The sequence below is a fragment of the Eublepharis macularius genome, chromosome 17 (genome assembly GCF_028583425.1).
Source record: "Eublepharis macularius isolate TG4126 chromosome 17, MPM_Emac_v1.0, whole genome shotgun sequence".
Classification (NCBI taxonomy): domain Eukaryota; kingdom Metazoa; phylum Chordata; class Lepidosauria; order Squamata; family Eublepharidae; genus Eublepharis; species Eublepharis macularius.
Genome location: NC_072806.1, coordinates 29,539,853 through 29,555,782, shown reverse-complemented (window position 1 = coordinate 29,555,782; position 15,930 = coordinate 29,539,853). Strand labels below are relative to the sequence as shown.

Genomic DNA, 15,930 nt, shown 5'->3' with positions numbered 1-15,930 from the left:
AAAAGAACAAGTGGATCCTCATAAATCCTCTGTTTCTTTTTTTAAAAATAGAAGCCCCCACCACTATCAAATCATTGATCATGTCCCCTTTGCATATAGGTTCTTTTGTTTCTTTTTAAAATACTACTTTATGTACCTTGAGAATTTATTTGTTTAAAACATCTATAGCCTCTTTGGCACTCAGGACAGTTCATAAACAACTCAGTATATACTCAAGGGTCTTTTACCCTTAGATTTTTTGTTTACTTCTCCATTCTTTCCTTGAGGAAAAATTCTTTGTACAAGCTGCCCATGTTGTTTTTGTTAATAAAACCCTTCAGACCTACCTAAAGAAATCCTCTAGGTCAGCTATGCTTACTGATAGGAATTTTTGCCTGACAAGGACAAAAATTCTTGCTAGTGTTAAAAATTCACTCACACATGACAGCGGTTTTTACTAGACAAAGCTTCCAAAATCTGCACGTCTCCCATCAAGGAACAGAACAATGTATCAACAGTTATCAAAACATCTCTGTTTCAGTGTCTTGAAAAAGTAGGTTCATGTATAGCTGGCAGCTGACTGTAAGAAAGTTTGGTTTGATTAGGGATGAACGACTCCGTTTGACCTTGATGCCTCAGTGTTTAAATGGTGGATGTCCATGTGTGGAAGTGATTCCTATACATCAGAATCACGGCTTTTTTTCAGCAGGAACGCAATGGAAGGAGTTCCAGCAGCGCTTGAAAATGGTCACATGGCTGGTGGTCCCGCCCCCTGATCTCCAGACAGAGGGGAGTTTAGATTGCCCTCCGCGCCGCTCGGCGCACTCCCTCTGTCTTGAGATCAGGGGGTGGGGCCACTGGCCATGTGACCATTTTCGCAGAGGGCAATTTAAATTTTTTTAAAAAACCTCCCCCCTTGTTCCAGCTGACCCAAAGTGACGTCATTGTGCGATCTTGAGTTCCACCACCTCTTTTCCCAGAAAAAAAAAACCCTGATCAGAATTATTCATCTGGAACTCTATTCCTTTCTGGCAATATAGCAATATACAGGTTGGCTGGCAAAAGGCTCAGCTTGTCAAGCTCCCCTTACCTACTGGATCTTTCCTGAGTTCAGGAATCGCAGGCTTATGAAAATTTGTTGCATACCTTTGGCTAGGTATGACGTCTGTAGAGTCATCAGGTAGGCAAGGGTTTGAACCCAGCACCAGCCTTGGTGATTTACTGCTTCATTTGGATGACTGTTGGTGATAGTGGAGTAGACCAGACTACTTAGCTATATGCTTTATAGCAGGGTTGCTGTCAAGTTTCTTATCTCTGGTGGCTCAGCACAATATACCCATTTCAACTCACTTATCCTGTGTGAGAACCCAACTTGTGAGCTTTAATTTTCATAAAGTTTTCTGTTTCCTTCTGCTGAATTCTTCCTGTTAAAAATAACACACTTTTCAATATTACTCTTGCTTTAATCATGCTTCACTGGAGTATAACATAAAAATGGCGTGAACTAAATGAACTGGGAACACCAGCAAAAGGAGCAAAATGAAAATGCTCAGATCAACTCTCCAAAAGGCGCATATTCATGCATCTCTATTTTTAAAGACACACTAGGTACACGTCTAAAACATTGCATCCTCAGTTTTATTAGAAAAAGTAATTTGTATTCTTGCTGAATTGTGTGTGAGTTAATAAGGACCTGACTATATCGGGGTATCTTTGAGGACATTGTTCCCACGGATATCATTGCCAAGTACTTGAACCACCTCTCCTCCTCCCCTTCCCAGCCCCCTCAAGAGATTCACTTACTGCTGGGGAAGCAGGCATAAGATAATCGTGGAGATTTTAAAAAACACTGTAATAACACCATAATCAATTTATCAGGGAAAGTTAAAAGCAATCTCAAATTACAAAATATTTGGTAGACATGCCATTGTTTTTATCAGCTTAAAAAAAACACAAAACAAGTCTAATTTCCCCAAATTTTATTAAAAAGATTCTACAGAAAGATTGCAAAGATGGAATCTTGCATCAGAATACTGGGTGTTTTGTCACCTGCAGCTCTAGTGAATAAGAAAGCTTTTTGTTGCCTTAAAATGAAATGAGCTTGTGAACATCCCCCCCTTGGGGAAGAGCTGAAATGGAGTTTCTCTGCACATCAAGTATAGAATGACTTCCCAAAAGCTGTTTCAAAAAAGTGTACACCATGTAATTATAAAGTGTTTTTCTTCTTCTCATTGTCCTTTATAATCACCTGCCAGTCATCCAGTAAAGGCACATTTCATCTTCCTCGCCCTCTAATCCTTGCTCTCTTTTCCTTCCCTCCAGTCTCTGATCAGAATTAAATGAAAGTCATTTGGCCCTTTAAGGGAATCATATTCATTTAACCAAGAGGTGTTATTTTAACTTAAACAATAGATAACAAATAACAGATATGAACAATGAGAAGAAGAACTGAACAAATAAACAACACTTAATGCTTGCTTTAAACATTCAAGTAAAAGAGATGTTTTGGCTAACATTTCCCAAACTTTCAGACACCTTTCTTAATTTTACTTGGCTGGAAAGCAGCAGCCTGGAAGACTGTGGAGCCATAGTCTGGGAACGCTGAAGTTTCTTTGCAAGCTCTATTAATGATAGACAGATGAGTGTCCAGTTGTAAAGGTACTCTACTGGAGCTGAGCCGAGCTTCCATACTTCTGTTCTGTGTATACCTACGTTGAAAAACACACACACACACACACACACAAAAGGCTAATAAGATACTAATTCCAGTTCTTTTTCATTTGGCATGGTCTAGCAACTTGGCACCTCCCCATATGAGTCCTTGCTGACAAGACTCAAAGTTGCGAGCCTAGCTTATAGCCCAGATTCGCACATGCTTCCAGTGATTTTTGTGTGCTTGGGAACTTTTACTGCAACCTTGGGCTCTGCCATGTCCTGAGGGCTGCTGTGTGAAGGGTGTAGCTTCTCGGAAGATTCCAGTGCACAGAAATCTGTGTATGGCCCTTTGGACACCATCCAGAATTTTGTTCACTGATAAATTTGGAGTGAATATTGTGGAGGGCTTTGCCCATTGAGGGTTTTTTCGCATGGGTTGTGTCTATCACATTCTAATCTTACCCTTCCTCCAAGGAGCTCAGAGCCATATACATGATTCTTCTTTCCTCCATTTTACCTTCACAACATCCCTGTGAGGTAACTTAAGCTGAAAGGAAGTGATTAGTCCAACTCCAAAGTCAATCAGCAAAGCTTCGTGATTGAGTAGGGATTCTGTTTGTGTTACTTATACATGTCTGTGTATTGTCAGGATTTGGATTACAATTAGTCACTTAATTGGTTTTCCATCTGGCCAAACACCTCTCAGTACAAGTAGAGTTTGCATAGCCTGACCATTCTTCATTTATAGTCTCATCACAAGCAGGTGGCATAGCCAAATTGGGAGAAAATGCTTAGGGAGTTTTCAAATGTGGTGAGACGAAAGGCAATAATACTGAAATTTGAGACCATACGCTATATATTTAGAATTACCTTGGAGGCACCTATACAGAACTTCTGAACGAACTTGGACATAGGCAGCAGTTGGATCAAAGTAGCAAATATTCTCAATAAGTTCTCCATCAAGTTTCTGCAATGCAATAAACAAAAATCACCAGAGAATGACCAAAAAGTAAAGGGATTGGACAGAAACATTTAAGATGCCAAAAGGAAAGGAAGTGGCAATTGCAGTGTCTGGAGATCTAAAAGATGCTAGGCAGGAGAGAGGTTATTTTTTTAAAGGCTAAACTAGATAAGGGCATCCTCGTATATTGATTTACCTGTTCACCCATTCATATGGAAAGCAGGAAAAGCCTCATCTCAATGCACTCACCAATTTACTTCTAGAACTGGAGCCAGGATGTCAGAAAATATCCCTATGCTCCTGTCCAGCAAAGTAAACCATGAGAGGAGGGCAGGGTTTGTTTGTTTGTTTATACTTATTGTCTGCCTTTCTCACTGAGCTTGAAGGCAGATTACACAGTGCAAGTGAAATACAATACAGTCAACAGGTAGGACATTCACCAAGCAAGAATAATAACACAGGACATTCAGTGAAACAGATACAATAGGGTACGGTAGCAAAAAAAATTGACCATAAAGTCAAGCATAGAGATGACATTTTTCTGCAACAATCCACAACTAATTTACATGGCATGTTAAGCAACATGGAAACCCTAATGGCACATATCTGCATCAGCATACAGTCATGACTATCACATTCAAAGCCCTTAATGGCCTTGGCCCCTCATATCTGCATGACCACCTTTCCCCCTATGTTCTGCCAGGGCAGCTTTGCTGATCTGAACAGGGCCTTCTGCAAATACTGCTCTGCAGCTGGGCAAAATCAACAGCTGCCTGCAAACCTACTTTCTCTATGGTGGCTCCCCCCACTTATGGAATGGCCTGCCTGTGGAGGTCAGGAAAGCTCCCCTCCTCTGACTTTTACAAAACTATGCAAAACTGGGAGCAGCAGGGTTAGGCAAGATGATGTCATGCAATAGTTATTAATTTTAGAATCTTCTCAGAATTATAGAAAAGAAGGGGAAACTGGGGTGTGTGTGTGTGAAGAGAGATCCGAAGCAAATTAGAAGATTGGTTAACTCACACCTTTTCCAACTCTGTTTTCCTGGCAATTCCACAGAGCCCTGAAGGGAGGGCATCTTTCAGAACTGTTACAAGGTCTTCTGGGTTCAAATAAGAGGCTGTTTTTATACATACAATATGCAGGCAGGGAGTGTGAAAGGATACTGCACGTTAAATGTTTGCAGATGGGGTTCCTTTCTAAGAAGCTGTGGAACTAGGCTCCGGGAGCTGTTCATCCGTCATCTTCCTACCTCAATGCCAGCCACATTCTCACTTTCTACACGTATATCTTTTTCAAGGAGTCACCCCCCCCCCCGAATCCATGCTTTTTTAGTTTCTCACCTGTATGCAACAATTCCAGTTTTCAACCTCCTCTGTACAAGCCCACTGTGGGTACAAAATCAGCAGCACGCACTTCAGTATCCCATGTACCAGGGTGGGTGGCTCTTCATAGCTCTTTATTTCATTAAAGGAATGCTGTGGGTCGAGATTCCAGATGCAGTTTTGCAAGTCCTGCAGCATGAATCGGTAGAAGAGGACTCCCCCGCGCCTCCAGTCCCCAACATACTCCGCCTCTAGGATCACAAGCAGACATTAAAAGAACTGTTCATTTCAGAAACCTGTATGAGAAGGCTCTATGACCATATGCATAGCTAGCCTCTCCAGATCTCCTTTTCAAGAAGCAACAACTTTTGCAAAACGAAAGTGATGTGTTGTTCCAGAACACCTTTGATAGCTGCCCTAGAAATGAACAAGGAAACAACAATTTTCTAGTTAACTTTGGACAAAATAGTGGGGAGGAAGGTCATCTAGATTCTCTGGGAATAACAAACGTGGTCTGTTTATCTGGGGAATTCATGTGTGACCTGAATTGAAACCATCTTACTTTTCATTTTGCTCGTAGTACATATACAAGAAGAAAACCTTGTTATGTTGGCAGGCTGTTAAAGCAGCTTGTTGGAATTTTTAAAAAAGCTCTCAACACATTTCCCCCATTTAATAGACTACATGTTGCCCTGCACTCCACTGATATGTTATTTAAATAGTGATGTATGTTACACTTTCTGAGAACAATCCTACTTAGGATCCTACTCAAGTCTATTCATTGGGACTTACTCCCAGGAAAGCATTCTTAGGCTTGCACTGTCTGTCTGATAATCTCAAAAGTATTTTGCAAAACTTAATTTTGGGGCTCAGTCCCAGGATTTGTGTGTTGTCGCCATTAGCTCTGGTTTTTTTTTTTAAATAATGGGATTCTAAGTAAGTCTAAGTAAATGCAGAATGCATTCTCACCTCTAAGTATCCACAGCCTGGCTGCACATATCTGAGATTTGTCATTCCCAATCAGGAGTGACATTTTCTGGTAGTCCCATCACCACTGTTTTTAGAAATTATTTTGTAGCACTTGTAGATATGTAACCTGCAAGTTTTACTCAAGAGTCTTAATTCCATATAACTAGTAGTAATCTGTTGCCTCTGCTTGTTTTTTGCTTCCTGTAAGTCTGTTTCAGAGACCAGCACAGACCACCCACACAAGGAGAATTGTTTTGCTACTCAAGATGCACAATACCCAAGACATAGTATGGCTCCAGATCGCCCGAATCCTCTTTCAGTATCTCACAAGCAGCAGCCTGCAGCATCTTCAGCATCTTCTGCAGGTCCTTATGCTCACAGGAAGGCAGCTTTTGGCGCTGTCCAAGGTTGACGTCAAACACCACCATGGCCTGGCCTGCTGGATCTCTCAGTGGAACCGCAATGTGGTGATCTTCGTACATGCACACGGCCACCACCTCTGCACAGTCTATGCACTTGAACAGGTAATCTCTAAAACAAAAGAAGTGATAGTGAACTCGGCAGTTCCTGCCATTTTGTTTGCTCTTGGATCATTTTGTTATATGAAACACCCACCATTTGCTGTTGATGATTTATGCCGTGGGAATGCAGGTACCCAGTGGGATTTTTTAAAAGGAATCCCCTAACTTACCCCAAACATTTCTCATTGAGAAACACAGCCCCAACACTAGCTGAAGTATGTAAAACTAGTGGTGTGGTTGGATCACTGCCTTTGCCCTACATCTCGCTGCCTAGAAGGTCCATGGATGGCGCTCCGAGATCCCAGTCTGGTAGTGCCATCTGCAGACATGAGGCTGTGGAACAAGAACAGTTTTCTCTACAGAATTTAACAAAAAGTGGAAGACTCTACATGGAAGAGACAAGCTGGCAGAAGCTGGGGAAAGGAAATTAGAAGATGTGGTGATAAATACTCTATAAGAAACATGGAGTAGCAAAGAATGTGGTTGCCGGAATGCCTTCACAACTTGCTTGCTCCACAGCAGCTCTTCTGCAATTGGTACAACTGTACAGCAGTTACTACAAGGACCATGCCTTGACACTCAGCACAATACGTGAACGCAAGTCCCATTCATTTGAGATAAACTGGCATTAGCACCCGTGTAACAGGTGTAATGGTTGGAGTACTAGATTAGGAGCAGGCAGATCAGAATCAATCCTGGCTTAACAATGACGTTGACTGTTCCGGTTACTCTCTCTCAGCTTCATCTTTCTTGCAGGGTTGTTGTGAGGATAAAGTAGGGGAGAGAAGGAAAACAGGTTGCTTACTTGTAAGCGTTGTTCGAGTGGCATCTGTGCATTCACACTGAAGGGCTTTGTGCCCACACAGCTTTGATTTGGAAACTTCTACACTAGAACTAATGTTTAGGCATGAAAGTCCTCTCCCCTCAGAGACCCAGTTTGGACTGGACATGCCTAAGGGGGAGGAGATACTCCCTTCCTCTCAATTCCTTCCAAATTAAGAGTACACTCCAGCAAGTTAAAGGCACCTATTGCATGAAAGGTGGGCGGGTCACAGAAATATACAGATGATCGCTTGAAGAACCTTTAGTGGTAAACAACTCCTTTTACTTCTTTGTGGTCTCTGTGCGTCACACTGATGGGTGCAGACCAGCAAGCTGAGCTACCTGAAGGCAGTTGCAGGTGCATCTTGGAAAAGGGAGTGTTGAGAACTTGCATCCAAAAGGATGCATCTACTCTGATATCAAGGGCATAGTGTCTCATGAAGGTGGAAGGCTGGGCCCAGGTAGCTGTCCTCCAGAATTCATCAAGAAGGATCCTTCTGCTGAAGGCCAAGGATGTGGGAACAGCTCTGGTGGAATGAGCACTGAGTATCCCAGGAAGAAATCTATGGGAAAATTTTTAGCAAAGCTTGAAGGTCTCCGTAACTCAGTGGCTGAACTGTTGTGAAGGCACTTTTTGTCGTTTTGCTGGACCTGTGTAGCGTAGAAACTAGGGGCCCTCTTGAAGGAAACAGTTATGTTCAGACAGAACGTGAATGCTCTCTAAAGATTTAAATAATGCTTTTGAGTTTGGATTCAGGAAGTAGATAGGGAGAACAAGGTCTTCACAGAGATGAAACCTGGAAATTACTTTTGGGCGAAAGATGTTAAATATGGACACAGGGCTAGTTTGTCCCTGAGGAACTGGAAGTCAGGAAAGTCTGAGAACAAAGTGCAGAATTCTCTGGTCCCTCTCACAAAGCAGGTTGCTACCAGGAAGGCCACCTTGCATGGAAGGAGCCTCAGACTGCATGTGACTAAAGGCTAAAAAGGTTTACCTATGAGCTGAGTGATGACAAGTTGAAGGTCCCCTACAGGTCCTAGTGATATTACTAGATTAGTAGATATTACTAGAGCCCTGAAGAATTTCTTTATGCTGGTGGGATGAAGAGTGGTTAGCTGAGTGACAGGCTGAGAAGGCAGCTCGATTAGTTTAAGAGAGGAGTGTGCAAAGAGAAAGCCTAGAGAATGTAGGTGGAGCAGGTACTCCAAAGCAGACTTCACTAAACAAATGGATAGGTCATCAGTTCCCTTTATAACTCTTCTGCTAATTCAACAGCTCCTACCAAACAGTGGTCGAATCCACATTCACCCATTACCCGCATGTTTATCGGATATCTTCCGTTTGCCTCCAATCCATGATTTTTTCCTCTTCGTTCACATCCCTGCTTCCAATCCGCCTTTCTCACGCGTCCCTCCGGTCACACGGCCACTCGAAAACTGCTTTTTTGGGCGGGACCTTTTTTCCCCGCCCATTTTTTAAAAAAATTTTTTGAGCTCACTTTTCCGTTATTTCGATCTTGTGTTATAAAGAAACATCATTGAAGATAATGATGCCTCTCTTTCCCCCACTGACAGCACTGATGGCTCTTCCGTTTCTTTTTTGGAAATTTTGAAGCATGTGGGAAGCTTTCGTGGGCATTTCCTATGCAGGACAGTTCAGTGCTTGAATTTTACTGAAGTTTCACAAAGCCAAGCTTTGGGCGGGTTCAGGCCGGTCAGTCGCTTTGGATGAAGAGGGGCCGTACAAAGGCTGGTTTGAAAGGTGCGGGTTGCATGTTTGTGCGAGTGGAGCGCGCCGAGACGCCGCCCAGCCCTCTGCTCCCCCTTCCCCCCTCTCCAAGACTGGAGCGGCAGCGCCTGCGGAGTCAAGCCAGCTTGGCGGCCAGAGGGCCTTTTACCCCAAGGGGGGAAGGCTGCGCCCCCTCCCCTCCCGCGGACCACCGCGCTGATGGGCGACCTCGCAGGGGCAGGCACCCCTGCGCCCCGCGGGCCGGGCCTCTGCGTGGCGAGTGCCTGAGCCGGAGCGCCCGCAGTGGAGAGCACGCCGCGCAGCGCATCCTCGCCCCCCGGCAGCGCGGCACTGGCTCACTGCAGAGAGAGGCTTGGAGGGACGCGGCTGTCTCCTCGGCCGGCATCCCCGGCCCACCACCACCCACTTCCCTCGGCAGCAGTTTTTAAAATCCCTGTTCGTCTTCAGCCCCCCTCCGCGGACGTGCCAGCCCACGGGCCCAGCCGCCTTTGCTGTCCGTTCGGCTCAGCCGGGGATGCCTCGGCCAGTCCCTTCTCCGCTCTGAGCCGGGAGCCTCCAGCAGAGACTACGGCGATGTCGTTCTCGCGCTGAGGAGTGAAGAGGAGCCCTGCGCTTGCCGGTCTGTTGGCTGCGCCCCGGGCTTCGACTCGGTCTGCCGGGCACCTTCTTGACCCCGGCGGGAGGGGAGGCGAGCGATGAGCCTGCCGGCTTCCCAGCGCCTCCAGCCCCGCCGCTGGGGCGGCCCTCGGCAGCGACTGTTTATTTTGAATGATTGATTCACTGTAATTTCGATATTACAGTAATATAAAATAAAAAAATAAAAAACAGTTAAAAAGGAAGTTTCACGAGTCCGTTCTGAGGATGGATTCACCCCAAAATGATTTTTCAAACCAGATTTGATTCAGAAACAGCATAATCAATAAATCCAATGCTATGAAGTCAAAAATAGTCTTTTGCAGTCTACGGAGCACTTGCAAGTTGAATCAGCCAATAGGAACTCTCGGAACGGCCAGAGAGACAGGAAGGGGGGTGGTTTTTAAAAAAACCGCGTAAATTGCGCATTGGCCCGTTCACGGCCACCGTGAAACTCCCGTTGAAAAACTGTGACCACATATTCGGGAGAAATGCGAATGAAATGCGTCTGTTTAATGAGGTAATGTGACCGGCACTCGGGATTGCGGGGAGAATGCGGGGAAAACGCGGAAAAAAAGGGGTAATGTGGATTTGGCCAGTGTGTGCTTTCCCTGGACAGGCTCCCTGCTGCCTCTGGTGGACAGACCTGTGCTCTAGGCCCAGCACTGAAGGGCAGCTGCCGCTTGGTTTGGTCTTGGCTGCTTGGGCAAGATTTTGCACATTCTACCCTGGCTGGCCAGGCACAGAACACCACAGTGTCTCTCAAGAACCACTTGTGGGTAACTTCTCTTGACCAGCAAAGGGACAGAGACAAACACGTTTTTTGTTTAACACCCAATGGAACAACAACTCGGATGTTCTCACAACACCTCCCGAGGCTGCCCAAAGCATTGTCCCATGTCTCTCCTGATATCACCTGGCTTGCCGTGCCATCCTAAGCAAAGTTGCATCCTTCTAAGTCTTTTGAAGTCCAGCTGCTTAGAAGAGTGCAACTCTGCTTCAGACGGCACTGTTAGCTCCTTATGATGCTTATGAGACATCTGACTTCCTTGCTTCTCAGGGTTACTTGCGAGTCAGCTGGATCTCTGGGCTTTCTCATACCTTTGTGCCATGCTCAGCACCCTCTGTTGATTCTGGAGGTCTGTTTCCATGCAAGAGTCTTTTGAACCCCTTTGTCAGGTACACAGATCATTTCCTCTTCTGTCTGATTAATTCTTTCTGCAATTAGCAGATTCCTAAAGCTGTTCTCTGTGGCTTATTGGTTTCTTAGGAACCCTTTCTCTTAGCTGGCACCACATTAAAACAGGGCTTTCTGGTCCTCTCCAGTCTTGAAGCAGGAGGAATACACTTGAGTCTGCTCACTTGCCATGCAAGTGTAATTCATCATTTGTAGCTTGGCTCTCTGTTTCCTTTTGTTCCCAGTGGCTGGGGATCAAGGTTGAAGCTTTAGTGGATTATCTTTGTGTTGGTCAACACCAGGGAGCTGGCTTTCCCCCCTCAAATATCTCAGGCGCACAGATTTGGTGTCAGAAGTGGAGGCACAGAGGTATGTGGGATTTGTATCTGTGGTCCTGAGCCGTCTGTTCTTGTCTCAGTTGCCGAGAGGACACACTCCTGAGAGTGGCCCAGATTTGAGGCAGTGGTCCATACCATGTACTGTCCTCCCAAGCACAAGAGACACCAATCATGGCCAACTGTCAAAGGCATTCCACTCCCACCCCCTGCACTGATGACACTTTTGTAAGTAGTCTCCTATCTGAGAGGAAAGTGGTGAAAACTGAGAGAAGAATAAAGGGAAGAAGAGACAACGGCATTAATGTTTTTTGATGTTGAAGAGAAAAAACTAGTCTCCTAGAAGGTAATTCTGAAGAGAAGTTCCCTAACGCTTCTCTTGCTATGGTGGATGAAAAGGGAATCCTCTCCCTTGGGCATGTATAGTTTGAACTGCGTCTCTGAGGGGAGACGAAGTTGGCAACTGAAAGTTAGCTCTATAATCTTCTGAATGAAAACTCTGTACAAGTGTAAAGCTCTTCAGTGTGATACACAGAGACTGTGAAGAACAATTATGTATGCCACCATGGCCTCTTTGCGGGAAGGGCAGGATGGAAATGAAAGCAACGTCGTCTTATTTGTAAAATCAGAGATCTTCCTTATATACCTGGCTGTGAAGATGGGCAGAGCCCCACGTGATTGCATGGCTCCACTTAACACAGTTGGCAATGGGAGCCTCCTGCATGCAGCGGTGCTAAGAGGTGGAGAGTGGTGTTTACAATCGGACTCTGCCCAAATCCAGCTTATCCTACATGTATTTTGCCTTAGATGGTGCACCTGGAATGTGGCTCCCATAAATGTCACCTTCCAGCCCACCTGAAGATGTTATCTTCTCTGTTGAGCACTGGTGCTGGATGGGAGAAGATTTCCATGTGTCCCTTGTCATTGGTAGCCATTACCTTGCGCAAGGTGTAGTCGTGCATCTGGAAAAAGAGAAAAGAGGAGACTTAGCTATATGGCCACTGGTAGGGAAGAGAAAACTTTAGGAGAACACGACTATGCTGTGTAATCCGCCTTGAGAATGGCGGATTATAAATAATAACATAAACACATTTAGGAAGAGAAATATAAACTTTTGGGGAAGGGAGGAGGGTTAAAATATTTCAAGGGAACAGGGTAGACAGAGGTGGCTGTTAGATGCTGAGAACGCAGTCCACAACCAATTTATTCTTGAATTTGGGACGTCTCTGGAGTAACAAGTTGTGCACAGCAAAATTAAATTAGATTTATTATGTTCTCATTGGGTGTTACTAATCCCCTTGAGAAGAACTAGAAGAAGGAAATAGATAGTGTGTTACAGGTGCCATCTTCATAGGGATAAGCAGCAGGGTTGTTCAGGGAAAGAGATGAGCAGAGATGGTTTGCCATTGTCTTCTCTGCATAGCAACCTAAGTCTTCCTTAGTGGTCTCCATTCCAAGTACTAACCATGGCCAACCCTGTTTAGCGCCCAAGCCCTGAGGGGACTGCAAATTCCCTCTCACAGAAGTTAGGAGCATAATTTCTTAGCACAGCATCCTATAAATCACTTTGGTTAAACTGGTAATGGTCAGCCTTTCAGCACTGAAAACATTATACCTTTAATAGTTGTATAGGTGGGGAAATTTCAGCTGGTGCAGCTCCTTGTGTCACAGAGGCTGAAAAGGAACAACTATTAAAGGTACAGTAGCTCTGATGCCAAAAGGCTAAAAGAGGCCCTTAGGAGGTGGGTCTGTTTCACTTTGTTCCTTTAACGAAAGTGTCCCATCAAGAAGTGTTCTGAAATGCACCAGCTCCCCCTGCTGATAGCGGAAGGAATACCTGCTTCTGCTTTTCGAATGAAGCCCCAAGCACAGCCAAAGGGCCAGGAGATGTTTTTCACACTTCTTTTCTAACTCTCAGTTTAAGGTTTGGGGAGCAGATCATACATTTGTTAGAGAGACTGTAAAGATGCCCGACTTGGTTTATAATGCAGAGAAACAGGGTGAGGATTCCACTCTGCTGAGCTATTTAAAGAGGATCAGTTTCATCGAGGGAACGGAGTGACTTGGACTCCCCGGAACTGAGCCAAATTCTTCCTTAGCCACTGATTCACTAGGAGGCCTTATGCAAGTTATTGTCCCTTAGCATCTATGGTGCAAAACAAAGGAGGAAAACCTCAAGGAGACTCCGTACAGTGTATAGATACTGTAAATGTAATCTCTATTCATACCAAGTGCCAGTGCTCAAAGTGCAAGAATACAGTTAGATAATTGCATAATATATAACCAATTATAGAATCATTACATAAAGGTCCATTCCACATGAAAATTCTATTCTTGAAGCCAATGCACAGTGTAGAACCTGTGTAAAGTAAGTATATCACCTAAATTTGTGCAGTAATTTCATCAAAATAATGTCTTTGTATCTATATCCATCCACAGGCAAACTGTTGTTGTCCCTTAGCATCTATGGCCTGTTTGTAAAATAAAGATATGAACGGCCTACCAAACAGAATTGTTTTAAGGTTAAATGAAACAAGAGGTTATGAAGCAGTTTCTGCACTAAAGGTGTTGTGTGGCTAATTAGTAATAATAAAATGGGGAAATAATCTCTTTGGATGCCAGATGTTCCTCTGCGGTATTCCATGAACTAGATGCTCCCCAGAGTCTTGATGATATTTCACCATTATGAAATTGTAGGCACCAGTTAAATCTAAATCCAGTTTGGGATTGAAGGAAAAAATCCTATCTCTAGAGGCCACTGATGGGAAAAGGCAAAGGAACCTGATTTTTGCTCTCTCTTTCTCTCTCTCTCACACACACACACACTCCTTGGAAAAGCCTGCCATTGGATAGTCTGTATCCTGAAAATAAGCACCATGATGAGCAGATATTACCTGGTGACAAATTTCCTGGTCAAGCATCACCTGCAAAGTCTTTCTCTGTCAAGCAGCTGCTCAAGACACAAGGACTCTGTGATGTGTGTATATGTTTGTGTGTGTGTGCTGGGATGAAGGGAGGTTTAGTTTGCACGGCTTGTTGTTAAAGAGAAGGGAAAAAATAACAAAAGTGATGAATGGACTGCATACCCAACAGCATTAGGAATCATTTGTAACACTACAGTGGCTAGCCCCCATGCCAACCATGGGATAATGGAGCTACCCATTGACAAATGAAAAGTTTGTACATAGGAACTCTCCAGATATGCAGAAAAATAACGAGGTTTTTTTTAGATTAACCCCTCCTCCCTGAAAGGTCTGATGAGGACGGGGCATGCTCCAGAATGCATAGAATGTTGACAGCTTCTGAAAAACTATTAAAGGCAAAAGCTACGGAGGGGCCTGCTGAAGCCCCTGGAACCTTAGAGAGTCATGATGGGGTGGGATTTCCAAACTGCTCCCACCTTCACATGCGGTGCTCCAGCTTGTACTCGACAATATTTCTCTTAACGGTTGCCCCATCTGCTGTACCCACATAATCCCAGCCAGTATTTACCCTGTCCTCTCCAGGTTCCATGAAGTATGCAGTGATGGCGTGGAGACTTGGTGCTCTGCTGGACAGCCATCCCACGGCAGTGAGTATCATCTGCTTGATACTGTCCTGGGTGCGAATGTGGTGGTAGGCTACACTGAATGCCTTGGCTACCCCCTGGGGAAAAACATGTCTCTCTGTTTATTTGGAAATAAAGACAAGCACAGTTTTATACCAGGGAAGTTGTGAGAATGATAACAAAACTCCAGTGCATCAAAAGCAGAGGCTTTCTGTAAGCCAAGCGCTTAGGCCACCACAATGGGACTAATATCCAGTTGCAAGGCCCTCTCTCAGAGGTCATGGCCATCCCCTTTAAATGCCTTGCAATCTGTCTGCTGTGCCCACCTGATAGAAACGGATTTCATGTGGCACAAAGATGGTTTGCTCATTGCGGTCACGGAGAGTGTCCAACCCAAAAATACCAAAGACCTTTCTTCGGATATCCTCAAGGGGGACCACCAAGAAGGAGCCCTGCCGCTTCTGCTCAGGCCGATCGCTGTTCCAGAAGTGGATATTTCCATGCAGCTGAACTCTGGGGACGTGGATGGGCTTGTCGTCTAATGCTGCTGCAAAGCTAAAAGGCAAGAATGTCACAGGAAAATAGAGGATTCAGTGAGAAAGTGGAACATGGATTTGAATCCTACCCATGTCTTAATTCTCTCCCCGCGAGTGACTTGAAGGAGAAATCCTCGGAATGGTATCAGTCATGTCATGAATAGCCATCAGTACCCTGGCATGGAGCACCTTAAAATCTTTGCTTAAAGGAAGGTGAACGTACATGTTAGTGCATTTCGTTTTCTTGGCTTAAAAAAAAAAAAAGAACACAGAGATGTCCCTCCTCACCCCCACTCTACTGTGGCAGATTTGCTGTGGGGATGGCAATGGCTGGCCAGTCAGGAGAGGGTCAGGAAGAGAATCCCACCCCCCACACACCTCCACCACCAGCATCTTGTCCAGGGGACTTAGTGCACCGCGGCAAGGTGCTCTCAGATGCAGCCAGTGTCCAAGGCACTGGGAGAGGAAAGGAGAGAAGTAGTTCTGTTTCCATCGGCTTTCCAAGTCACCATGAGCATCTCACTGCAGCAGCAGCAGCTGTTGCCACCGGGGCTCTTAAGTGTGGGGGGACAGAGAGGGGGATGGTGGCGGGAGACTGATGACAACTACAACCATGGGAAATAGTGGAAATGAAGAAAGCTTTCAAAACAAAAGAGTTTTTTTAAAATGGCACGCCCTTGCTTGGAGTTTTTTTTTTCTGCAGGAGCAACCAGAAACTCA

At 44.8% G+C, this 15,930-nt stretch overlaps 1 protein-coding gene across 1 annotated transcript in view; it reads right to left on the bottom strand.

Moving 5' to 3' along the window:
- Positions 1 to 1,943: 1,943 nt before the first annotated feature.
- The window catches only part of EFCAB5 (EF-hand calcium binding domain 5), a 59,059-nt gene continuing 45,072 nt past the window's right edge, over positions 1,944 to 15,930 (bottom strand). The window contains exons 14-20 of the mRNA XM_055001854.1: positions 15,001 to 15,229; positions 14,620 to 14,772; positions 11,983 to 12,089; positions 6,167 to 6,420; positions 4,939 to 5,171; positions 3,505 to 3,601; positions 1,944 to 2,687 (exon numbers count right to left, since the gene is read on the bottom strand). Of these exons, the coding sequence (XP_054857829.1) occupies positions 2,467 to 2,687; positions 3,505 to 3,601; positions 4,939 to 5,171; positions 6,167 to 6,420; positions 11,983 to 12,089; positions 14,620 to 14,772; positions 15,001 to 15,229 (1,294 nt within the window). The 3' untranslated portion in view covers positions 1,944 to 2,466. The remainder of the gene's footprint in view (positions 2,688 to 3,504; positions 3,602 to 4,938; positions 5,172 to 6,166; positions 6,421 to 11,982; positions 12,090 to 14,619; positions 14,773 to 15,000; positions 15,230 to 15,930) is intronic.